General features: G+C 46.9%; 1 protein-coding gene across 1 annotated transcript in view; it reads right to left on the bottom strand.

Annotated features, from left to right (window-relative positions):
- The window catches only part of SIDT1 (SID1 transmembrane family, member 1), a gene marked incomplete at its 5' end in the record, with an annotated part of 28,345 nt that extends 17,073 nt beyond the window's left edge, over positions 1–11,272 (bottom strand). The window contains 9 exons of the mRNA XM_010288950.1: positions 1,380–1,423; positions 3,053–3,146; positions 3,533–3,604; positions 4,805–4,898; positions 5,539–5,622; positions 6,774–6,875; positions 9,772–9,817; positions 10,007–10,177; positions 11,151–11,272. Of these exons, the coding sequence (XP_010287252.1) occupies positions 1,380–1,423; positions 3,053–3,146; positions 3,533–3,604; positions 4,805–4,898; positions 5,539–5,622; positions 6,774–6,875; positions 9,772–9,817; positions 10,007–10,177; positions 11,151–11,272 (829 nt within the window). The remainder of the gene's footprint in view (positions 1–1,379; positions 1,424–3,052; positions 3,147–3,532; positions 3,605–4,804; positions 4,899–5,538; positions 5,623–6,773; positions 6,876–9,771; positions 9,818–10,006; positions 10,178–11,150) is intronic.
- Between the last annotated feature and the right edge of the window lie 1,019 nt (positions 11,273–12,291).

Here is a 12,291-nt window from a genome sequence, read left to right as displayed (position 1 = left end):
AGCTTGGAAAGCAGGTTCTTAACTGCCTTCAGCACTTGCACCCTCAGCTGCAGCACCAGCAGCACTCCCTAGGGCTTCCGGTCTCACCTGGCTGAGATTGTGCCTCCTTGCCTTAGACAGTGATCCCTTGTCACCAGCCTGGAGCTCTTCCAGGGCCTCTGCCAGGTCCCTTCAGCTTTCCCAAACTCCCAGACATACAGGCCCTTCCCATTTATCCACTGCCTTAAGATCTACTGTTGTCTCACAGCAGGATTTGTCCCAAATAACTTAAATTTAGAATATTTTTAAGCGCTTTTTTTTTTTTTTTTACAGTCTCCTGACCATTTGGTTGTAAAGAAAATCTTTCACACACATTCCACATACAGGGATGCCTGTGTGGATCTCTGTGGCTGAAGAAGCCACTCCTGAGAAGCCAAATGCCCCCAGGTCTTCAACAGAAATATTAACTCAAGTAATGCCAGGTCAGAGTGAAGTTCCAGTGGTGATCCTTTAAGCACAGCTCAGTTATACTAGTACGCTTTTCTGGTGGTACGGAGCAGACCAGAGAGACTAAAGAAGCTGGGGATTACAAAAAAGGGAACACACCAAGAACCTTTCAATGCTGCCAAAACATAGTGTCCTCCCTTTCCCCAGGAGATGACGATGCCTTTATCCTCAGACCAACACTTTGAACTACTTTGCCGGCACTAAATATTTAAACAAAACGAAACTGCCAGGCTCCCACATTTCTACAGAAAGCAGAAAATCCCAGTGCCCTCCCCATCCACATGACAAAAATCTCCATCTTTCACTGGTAGCCTCTTAGATGCAGCTATGTTTTTATAACAAAAAAATCTGCAGTATGCCAAACTGTGGGTGCAGCATAAAGTAAACTGAATCCAATACCAAAGTAAATAACACAAACACCACTACCTAACTGTATTAGTCATTCATTCACTTGGTTGTCTGCAACTCCCAGTTAAAAACAAATTAAAATTAAATTTAAAAATTAGAGACCCCATGCTTAAACTAGGTAGAGGAAATCTTAAAGCATAAGAGCTGACAAACTCAAAGTGCCTTGTTTAGAAATGAATAGACCTGGCATCAGTAAGATTAGCCTCTAGCCAGGTCTAACCAAGGCTTGCCCTTCCTCCACCCCTCTAAAAGCCAGCTCCTCAGGACAGGGGTCAGGACCAGGTTCAGGGGAGCCCGCTTCCAACACTCTCTCTTGTGAGGGCAGAGAGGAAGCTCTAACATCTTTCATCGGCACCAGAGACTATGTGGTACATGTACAGGGAAGCAGGCTTGAAGGGACAGAGGTGTTTGACTGACAGCCTGTCCCTTGCCTGGGACCTGTGCTGTTCACATAAAGCTGTCACACAACAGAAGAGAGACCTTACCATCCTCAGGACTCAATCTCCCAGCCAAAGCCTTCCTCCGAACCCTGAAAAAGAACAGGCAGCACTCAGGAGATAGCCAACAAACCCCACCACCTGCCAGCCATGGCAGTATTGTCTAGAACACCAACAGGTAAACATGGTCCAAGCCCTAAAAAACAAGCAAACAAAAACCCAACAAAAAGAAATGGACAAATAAAACACTGTTTGGACTAGGCATGGCTCAGCCATGACTGCTTGCTGTCCACATCTGATTTCCAAAGCAACAGAGGTATTTTTTTACCCCCCTCAATTATCTACCAGAGGCAGGACAACCAGTTACATGACCATCCCATCCTGCACTGCGTGTTGGGAGAGAATCTCAGACCACTTTCCCAAACCAAACTCCCCTGCTCAGGGCACCAAGCACATAAGAATCTACTGAAAGGGCAGCAGGAGCTAGAGGCACGCATCAGCATGATGCTTAAGAAGCCAATACCACCTTCTTCAATGCAGGTGCCACACTGGGGAGGGTAATTAAAAAACATGCTCACAACAAAGCAAAAATAACAGCAAAAAAGAGCATGCTCACACACACTTAAGTAATTTAATTAAATTGTTCATTGATGCGTCTTGAAGTTAAGCCATGCTCCCATCTTGAAATTGTCTTGTTTCAGAGCACGAAGCTTTTAAGATCCCCTCTTCTGAAGCAGCTGAAAACTCAGTCTCATTCAGTCTGAAGAGCTGGCCGATAAGTGTGGTTCCCACAAAACCAACCTGCTCTTTGCTGAAAGCTTTATATGGCTCTTCTCATGCCGACCTTTGCCCAGTAGGGCAGGAAAGAGTATGGAAGGGGTCCTCCCTACTCTCAAGCCTCTGCAGTTTGGACAAGGATTTGCTTAACCATTGTCACGGCCTACACAGGCAGCAGTGACGGATCCCAACAAACTCCACCATCCCCGGCACCTTAAGAGCACCTGCCCACTGCCCCACCAAGGCTCTCATCCTGTGCTAGCAGTTACCTGCTCTGCAGGAGCAAATCTTACCTCCATTTTAGGCTGCTGTCCCCTTTCCTGCCCCTCCAGTCCTGCTCTCACTCAAGGAGACTTCAAGATCACCTCCAGTGAGCATCAGGAGACTGTGGGGCAACTGGGAAAAGTTTTGCTTCCCCACCCCTCCAATAGCAACCTGTCATGGTAGCTGTGCCCAAATTCACCTCAGATGCAGATTTTCCCCTCAACAGAAGCCCAGACATCAAGGTCTGGAGCAGGGGAGGCAGGTCAGGAAGGAAACCAGCACTTTCAGGACTCCAAGGCCCTGTTTGGGTCACTGCCACTTACTGCAGTACTTGGGCCAGATCTCTGGGAAGTACCTTTGTTCTCTGATGCTTTGACACCCCATATCCCAGACTGGCACCATCACAATTCTCACCTGCCACCCAGTGTCCTCATATAAGGGAACCCAGGGTGGGGTACTACAAATGCTAGAGTGCAGAGCCTTAGGTTTTCATCATTGCCATGATCTCCACAGCAGAGGAAGAAATGTTTTCTGGCTCATGGTCAGTAGGAGCCCACTGAGCAGTCATGGACTTGTTTGGCTTCTCTGTTCAGAGCCCCATTTGCCCTGACTTCACTGCAGGGCATCTCTGAGGATGAAGGGAAACAGAAAGGCTGTTCTTGTAAAACCCATCAACTCACCTGATGTAGTGCACAAAAGCAACCACCACTGAGCCCAGGTAGAAGGAGAGGAAACTCAGGAAGCTGAAGAACATGGCCTGGACATAAACAGACTCTGAAGAAAGACACCAGTCAGCTCACAGAGCAGGGACAGCCCCTCTCAGAGCCAGTGCTCCTGTCCTGCTCTTCCCAATACCACTTGGTGACAATGCCCAGCCCCCAAACAGTCCTTCCAGACCCATCCACTTTCTTCAAGAGGAATCGCCAGAACGTGTTGCAAGGTCTCCCTCTTTCTTCACCCCCAGTGCTAGCTGGTATGCCCATCAGACCACCCTGTGCCACACAACATCTCCTGGAAGGGAGCAGGGCTGCAATGGTTTTGACCCTCTGCTGGTGCTTTCTGCACCATCCCATCAGAGGGCTGCCAGCCCAGCCATACCCTCCTACACAGAACTGCCAAGTCCCCCATAAAGCTGCGTGGCTCTGTACAAAGACACTGACTTTTAATAGAGGGCACAATCGTCACTTGAAGGTTCTTCGTCCGCTGCAGGTTCCAGGTACGGTTGACATTTCCTGTGAGATGCAAAGTGTACAAAAATGTAAAAACAATCAAACATTAATGATCACTGGCCCTTATCTCAGTTCTCTGCACTTGCAAAAACACCAGGGTCTGGCTTTTCACTAAAATCTGTGCATAGTTTTGCTCTAAACTTTTCCCAGACTTGTCAATGTACATCCTTCTCCACCTTTCCCCCCGCTCCCCTCAATCCACAGCCTGTTTTTCAGGCTAGAAATCCCTGCTTGAGTCTTCCATACATTGATGAAGTCTGGATGCCTGAATCCCATAGGCCTCATCTCCTATTCGTCTAGTCCCCAAAGGGCACTTGCTTCCCTACAAATACTGGGACACCATTTTTGCCTTTGGCCAAAACTCTGCTGCCAAAACACTTCTGTGCAGGATGCCATACTAGTGACCTGTTATGTTTCAGCAGGCCTTAGCACACCCTGCCAGTACAGCTCTGCTGACAGCTTTAGGATAAGAGAAAGACACCTGGAAGGTGATGATTCTTTTGTGGGGTGGGAATTGGGGAAGCCCAGTACCTCTGTTGGCTGCAGTCTTGCTTCTCCTACAGGGAAGAAGCCATCCAGCTTTGAGGATAGGAATGTCCCTGCTCTGAAATGGGGTCCAGCTTGTCATGGGGACAGCTGCACCCCCAATCCACTTTCACCCACCACATGAGTGGTGGAGGCTTTGCTTTTACCGCTACTCAGGAGGTGGACACTTTTCTGACTGGGAAAGGTACTAGAACAATTCTCTTGTAAAATCATTCCCAAAAAATTACTATTTCTTCCTGCTCCGCCCAGGTCAGGAGGCTGTCATAGATCCCAAAATAACAGTTGGAGAAGGTGCTCTCTGCAGGAACTGTCATCTGGGCCTCCATGTAGTCAGGAGGAAAAAAAAACCAAAAAGCTGTAAGCAGCACTGCTTGGGTATCTCCAGTACCTCCCAAGACACCAGTGACTCCTCAGAAGAGCACATAATGTAGTGGTGTAGTCCAGCCAGGTGCTGTACTAGCCAGCCACTTCCAGGGTTGATCAAGAATTTTAACCTACTCAACAATATTAAGTTTATACTTCACTCTTCCTCACAGCTACCTGGATAAGATATATGACCATCCCATGTCATCCCACAGGAAGGTCCCCAAGGACTCCTGCTGCTCCTGCTCCACCACCTGGATGCAGCAACCAAATCTGCCTCCTAGCACAACTTACCATGAATGGAGGAAGGCACAGAACCCCCACAGGCATAATCCTCTGGCTTGATGACGAACACAACGAAGAACTGCTCACCTGGGAAGTCCTTTCTCTTTATAGGAGGACAGAAGAAGACAGAATCCATGAGAAGTGAAGCAGTCTCTCCCTCCAATGCAAAACAGAGGTGATGATCTCCACAGGGCCAGAGATCACGTTTTAGTTGCTACACAGGCACCAGCCTTACAGAGACCTGCCTGTTCTGGACAGAGCTTGGCTTCTAGGGCTGCTCCCTGCATCCTTGCTGACAATAAGTTGACTGAGTTTACTAGCATGCAGTAGAGTAGTGCCCCAGTACAAGCAAATCAATGCTAATGCATTTATTTATTTAATTAGCGCGAACATTCTACCTAAGCTTTGTTCATTATGAAGTCCTACTACCACCACTCGGTGGTAGAAGAGCCAAGGTTCAAACATAAGAGACCTGGCTGCAGCTACTCTGATCTAGAACCTCAGCACCTAAGACATAACACACCTACCTAGCAAACATAAGCAAGGTTTTTTAGTAAAAGGTAACCTCTTCTACTTATATCAGCTGATCTAATAAAAACAAAGGAACAGAGCCATACCAGAATCAACTAAATAAAACTAGGGATGCATAAGACAAGCCACTGCAGAAAAAAAACACAAAAAAACCAAAACACCAAACACAAACTCACCCACAACACCGGAACAAAAAAACATCAGTCTCTCACCTGCACTGTTATAGCTGCCTGCTTTGTCATAGACTGGTAAACACCATTGAACTCCACGTTATGGTCCAGGTCATACACTGGGCACTAAAACAGACACAACTAAGGGTTAAACCAGGCACAAAATCCAAACTAATTTTGTAGGGAGCCTGCAGGAGAACAGACAGTGCAAAGCAACAGAAAAAGGCCCCGCTTGGGTAGACAAGAGGGAACAAAACAATGAGAACCCATTGAGAAGTCAGAAAAGCTGCTCTGAAGACACCAGTTGCCACCTGCACTCGCTGATCTCAGCATTCTCACAAGAGGTCTGCAGTTCAATCCCAGAAGAGGATTCAGCCAGATTGATCACCCACAGGGCAGTGCATACACTCAGCTGTACATTGGCTGTGTCACAAGCTTTGCAGTCTGTACTATATGCTAAGTTCTTGCCCTCATCTTACTCTTTCCCACTCCTCTTAGTACCTGACAGGTTGAAAATCATCTGCCACAGTCTCCCTTCCTGCCCTTCTACCATTCAAACACGGGGATGTGGGCAGGAGTTGATGTTACCCACTTTTCTCTCCTCAGCCCAGGTATTAAAGGCAACTGACAGGACTTCAGAGGCAGCAGCCAAGGCATCTTGCACCTCTGCCACCATCTTGCTGCTCCCACACTGCAGGTCCCTGCATCATTCAGGGAGGTGGGAAAGGAGGATAAATATGGGGCTATTTCTCAGCTGCACGCAACAGCCAACCTCCATAGCAGGGAACAGCTGTTCTCCCCTTCCCAGGAAAGGGAATGAGTAATCGCATTGAGAGGAAATCGAATTGGAAAGGAGGAGAGACCTCCTGTCTAGAGATCAGGTGCTCCCTATGCTGCCTCAAGTCAGGGGAGAGTCAAGAGGACAGCACTGTCCCCTCCCTCAGCCACCAGCATCCCATCCAACACCACTCCGCAGAGACAGACCCATGTCACAAGGCAGCAGGGTATGAAACCTCACAAGGCGAACATAACAAATGCCCTGTGGGCAGGCTGGAGAGGAACAGCTTGTTCACCTGTTTGCAACAAAAATCTCTGTATGAGCTGCTTGAACTCAGCACCTCTGTCTTTGCCTCCTTCCTGCAAGATTTTCATTCCTCTTTCAGGGGCTTCCTTCACCACTGCCACACTAGGGTGAAGCCCTAGGGCTTTTCTCTCTGTTGAGAGGAGGACACAAAGCTCCAGCAGGCAGCCCCTTACCCTTCTCTGCTCAGACTTACCACAATATCCTGGACAGAGACAACCGAGCATGGGTAGACTGCATCAGACACCACTTTAATAATGACTGAATCGACATCCTGAGGAAACTTGTACAGAAAATACTGAGGAGAAAACAAAATACTGAGAGTTATGGTCCAGAAATCACCTCTGCCAGTAGCTTCAAAGTCTCCCTAAGGTACCCACACAGCCCAAGCTGGGCTTTGGGGTTGGGTGTGGAAGGCTTTCACAAAAATTCAGATTTCAAATATTAGGACCTCATACTACAGAAGAGCAGATTAAATATATACAGACAACTCTTCCCCTTGCACAGCATAGTTAGACACAGGTGTCTTCAGCATGCAAGATACAGAACAGCTTCTGCTCCCCTTAAGCTTTTTTCCACCTGATCAAGCTATAGTGACTTCATTTTATAGCCTGCTCCATTTTATGTTGCTATGAGCAATTTCCAGATGTTTCCATACTGTTGGCTGTACTTACATATGGAACATATCATGGAGTTTTCAGATGGGTTGCCTCAAAGACAAACTATGGAAAGTCAAATTAGGTCAAATGGTTGAAACTCTGTCAAGAGTTTCATAAATAAATGCCCAATAATAGTTGTAGGGTTTAGTGGTTTTTTTGGCTTTGTTTGGTTTTGAGGGCAAAGGATAATGGTGGTTTTCACTTCTCACTTCAGCTTTGAAAATAATTCAGCTGTAGCTCTGAAAAAAACTGGGAGAGGCTAAATCTGCCAATAATCCCAGTTTTCCTCTGGGGGCAAGGAATGGCGTTTCTTGTGCTTCCATGCTTTGAGCAGGCCCATAGGACAGTCTGTGGGGTCAGGAAATGCCCTTCCCTGTCCCAGCATGGGCCATTTCAGATTTGGACAAAAGATGTCCCAGGCAACATCATTATTTGCGTATTTTTCCAGTAACAGTTGTACTACACCAGCCAGCTGCTGGAGAAGGGGGGTTTGTTGTTTGCAAGGCTTGTTGCAAGGGCTTCCATCATCCCGCTTGGAGCCCAGACCCTGGGAGCTCAGGCTCACAGTCAGCGCTACCATGAGGGGCTGATGGGCACCTCAGCCCCCCTCAGAGGGGTCCCAAGGCTGAGGACAGCCACCAGCCACCTTCCTCCCTTCCTTACGGTCACCTGGCAGCGCTGCCACTGCCCTGAGGCAGGCACAGTCCGTGGGGAAGGGAAATTACTGAAGCTCCTACTCCGAAACCCATAACCTGAGACATTCCCAACTGTCAAGCTCACTTTATGTCCCATAAACCTTAGTGCTGAGCAAGGGCCAGTCGTTTCCGATTTCCCTTTCCCCATCCCCTTGCCAGGAAGTAGGACCCCCAACTGGAAAGGCAAGAGTAAATAAGAAATCACCCAGGCTTTTTCCAAGTTTGCCCATTTCTACTGAAGCATTTATTCCCCCCACCCCACTCCAGGCAGAGTCCCTTCACTGCTGCGGGAGCACTGGCTCCAACCTCAAGTCCTTACAAACTGAAAACTCACCAAGCTGGTTTCTTCAGCAGAGCACGTGTTTTACCTCCACCAAGCAAGGACACTGGCGGTCTGAGCTCCTTGGTCTCCCAGGTGCACTACCCTTGGAAAGCTTTAGGTCCTTGGGGAAGTCACCCATGAGGGCCCTTCTATAATTTTCTTTTATAAGTCACACTTATACCAGAGTACAGAATTAACACAAGGGGCATTAAGACCTACAGTTCTCTCCTGCGCAGACTGAGTGGTGTAAGAAAAATCCAGGCAACACTCCTGACCTATACGAGCATATCTAATTTCTCCTTCTGTCCTCAGGCAAGAGCTGGGTTCCGCACAACTACTCCTTCAGTTGTTACGCTTGTCTTTTTCCAGTCTGAGGGCTATTCCAACACTTATCTAGATTTTAAATTGTCTTTTTCTTCCCCGCACAGACTACTTAATAGTTTGATTTACAAAAACCTCAGCATTATACCAATTAAGAATCACTCATCATTTACTCTCTACATCTGGCCTTTTAATTAAAAGTCACCAATCTCCTATTATTAGTTGTGACAAATAGCAGGCCAAAGTCACAAAATTAATTCCAGGCCAGTTCCTGAAGAGTCTAAGTTCAGATTACAAGATCCTAAGTATGAGGGGGTTTGTAAAGAGCCACCCCCATTCCCTGTGCTTCTGTAGTATAAAATACTGCATGTATCTGCAAACCAGCTTAAGACATTTGACAGCAAAAAAGATTAGCTGTGATGCCCGGTAATAGGAAACCTAAAATTAAGTAGTATAACTAACAGTGATAGCAACAGCAAAAATGGAGTATCAGACAGCCTGGGTAAACTGCATACTTTCCCAGCTCTGCAAGCTTCTGTATCACTATAGTTACTGCCAACAGCATTTTCATTCAAGAGAGGACTTGTAGTATCTGCAGAGCTCTAAACAAGGCTGCTCAGCTGGATGTGCTGTACATGTGTGCTCTCTTCTGAACTAATAACCAGACTTATCAGGCATTTCATTTATCACCTCACAACTTGGCTTGCTGCCCCAAGCAAGGAATAGCAGTCTGAGTTCTGCTGTACCTTTACAGCTTATTTATTTATGTACTTATTTTTCTCCAGTAAAGATTGCATCTTGGCTAGTCATGCCAGCACAATTAAGCCCACGCTGGCTGGAACAAGACATTGGTGCACACCATCTCACTTCCCATGAAGTGTAGCAGCCCAATGACCTCTGGACTTCTGCACATTTCTGGAATGTCCTGAACTGCAGACACCATTCATTTGCTCTGGTCATGGTTTTTGGTTCACTTAATTGCTTTGCAAGAGGACCCAAATGTACCCCTAGAGAGGCTGGGGCACTGCTACCTCTTCACTATATCCACAGAAAATTCAACAGTAGGAAAGTTTCCCTGCATCCTAAGAGAGGAACAACCTAGTCATATAAGGCTTTTGCCATCTCTAACAAAGGATCATGTCAACCATTTGGATGTGGCAAGACATACAAGCAACATCACACAGGACTCCTCCTTACCTGGGGCTGGGAAGGGCTGGCGGTGAAATTAAAGGATTTGTTGGTCCTAGAAAAGAAATGCCAGAATGTTGAAGTCTAAAATTTTCAGAGTTGGAATACACACAGAGTACCTTTAGATTAAGCAAAAGAAAAAATGATCTTTTTTTTTTTTTCCTGGGAAGGAAAAGGGAAGACTAGGTAGATGGACCAAATCCCTGTATTACAGATACATTTGTATTCTCACATCCCAGCTTACTCAAGTTGGAAGTTCTTGAGCCTGGTGACTAGCAGCTCATATGCAATATTAAATGGTGCCATGGAAGAGACGTCCACAAATATAATCTGGTCAGAGTGTCCTGTCTCAGGTGTTGACTCAGAAGGACAGAGGGTCCGACTCACTTCTTGGTAATTGTAGGTTCTCTGATAGCTACAACAGCCAGGGGAAGGAGGAAAGGGAAAATTGGATAGGGGAGAAAGACAGTGTGCAATTAAAAAGTTGTTCTGTGGTTCTAAGAATTACATAATTTTTCCCCTGCTTGCATAACTGAAATACTGATCTGAAAGGCCAAGACCATTCAGTCTTTTATTCAGAGCTGAAACTCCACCTCTGTTGCCTGTTGCACAAGGGACTGGCTATCCCCAGCATTTCACTTCCCTCAGGGCTGCCTGTACCACCTGCAGATCCAGCACGTCTGCCGTTTGCTGGAGGCAGAGAGCGCAACGACAGCCCGGAACAGTCGCTGCTGTGACCATCCCCTGCATCAGGCAGGACACTGCAGGATACCTGCTGCCTGGTGCCAGGATTTCAGTCACAGGATGAAGCTTCGCATCTCAGATGGTCTAAGGTGCCTGCAAAGTCTCAGTACTTGCAGCCTAACTAGCTCTAAGGTTGCTGAAGGTACACAGCAGCATCAAGCATCACTTTCACAAAGAAAACACCCCCAAAACAACCACCACCCGCCAGAATAGACCCAGCTTAGGTGTACCTGGGGTGAGAAAGAGAGGAGAGCCTATGCCTCAAACACACTGTAACGCAGCAGTTAGGCTGCTCTTTCGAGAGCTTCTTCAAATCCTGCTCCAAATTAAAGCCCAAGAACTACTTGCACGCATTGTAAGCGACTGTGGAAGTGACAAAAATGCTGTTTGGTAGATCCACTGACTAGTGACACAGGCAGATCCCCAGCAGATAGAGCCTCCTGGTACTCCACATACATATCAGAACAAGAGCAGGCTGGCAAATAAGAGGTTACCTATCAAATCCTGGTCTTCCTACATTCAGCTGACAGTGAGCAAGCACGCTTTGCGACCAAGCCCTGCAGCCTACACAAGCAGCAAGACCTAGCACCAGAGGATACAGCTAGCAGACCAGCATGTTACAAGGAAGAGATTCCAGTACTTACAGGCCTCGAAAAATTAGTGGGACCTGCCACGACAGCACTCCCTTCTGTTGGCGAACTACGAACAGGACAGGATATTGGAGGTTCTCAGAGCTGCTGTTCACGTACACCCGCACTGCATCTACCTGTGGGAAGAGAAAGGAGAGTACAGATAGGTGTAAGCCGAAGGTAAAGAACAAGACAGCTCCAAATCTAGGTGGGAGAAGCCTATCCCGATCCTCAGTCTGACCTAGATGCTGGCAATATCCACAGGGATATCAGCAGTGTTTGTCACCGGACTGGTTATTGAGATCCGGAGGTCATTTACGGAAGTGCCTCCTTGCTGCTGCTCTAATCCAGACTCACAGCCCTGTCCCCAAGTCTGAGGTGACGGTCGGACAAGACACAGTGGACAAATGCAGCAGATGCAAGAGGAAGAAAGTTCAGTAGCTTCCACTTACCCAATTGGGAGCAACCTCAATAACTTCTGTTATAAAATTAAGAAAACACATATGCAACAGACAGCCCTCAGCTTACTATTTGCTCTGAGAAGCCAGCAAGCAGTTTTGTCTGCACCAAATGGAAATGGCAACATTTCTATTTGAAACCAACATGTCTTCAGCTCCCTTTCCAGAGCTGCACACATTGCTCAAGAAAACAGGGTATGAGAATGCGTAACTCAGAAGAGACAGTACATCTCAATCAGAGGCCTTTTAATTGATGAAAGCGTATTAGGTATATAAGACATACACACTTTTAAGCCCACCACATCTTGAAAAATTAGAATGAACTCTCACTAGATCAGTGAAAGACTTTGCATCGATATCTCAACTTTATACCCTCCAAGAAGAGCAAATGTGGAAGCGGGTGCCACCTTCTGAAAAAACATACAGAGTTAACAAGATAGCAAGAGGGCAGCTACCTGAGATGGCAGCTTATGCTTACACCGAGGACACCAGGTTCAGAAACAAGGCTTGCATCTGCAGTCACAGGTCTAAAAGAAAATTTCCTATTTATTCTTGTTTAGCGATTCTAGGCTCACATGGGACTTTAGTTTACTGGCACAAAACACTTTCTTGAAAGCCATCATCATTATCAGCTTTCCTGCTATCATCACCATAATACAGAGGCTACAGCCACCAATTCCTAAAAAATAAAGTCTTCA

Source organism: Phaethon lepturus, unplaced genomic scaffold (assembly GCF_000687285.1).
Source record: "Phaethon lepturus isolate BGI_N335 unplaced genomic scaffold, ASM68728v1 scaffold4426, whole genome shotgun sequence".
Lineage (NCBI taxonomy): Eukaryota > Metazoa > Chordata > Aves > Phaethontiformes > Phaethontidae > Phaethon > Phaethon lepturus.
This window is presented reverse-complemented; position numbering and strand designations above follow the sequence as displayed.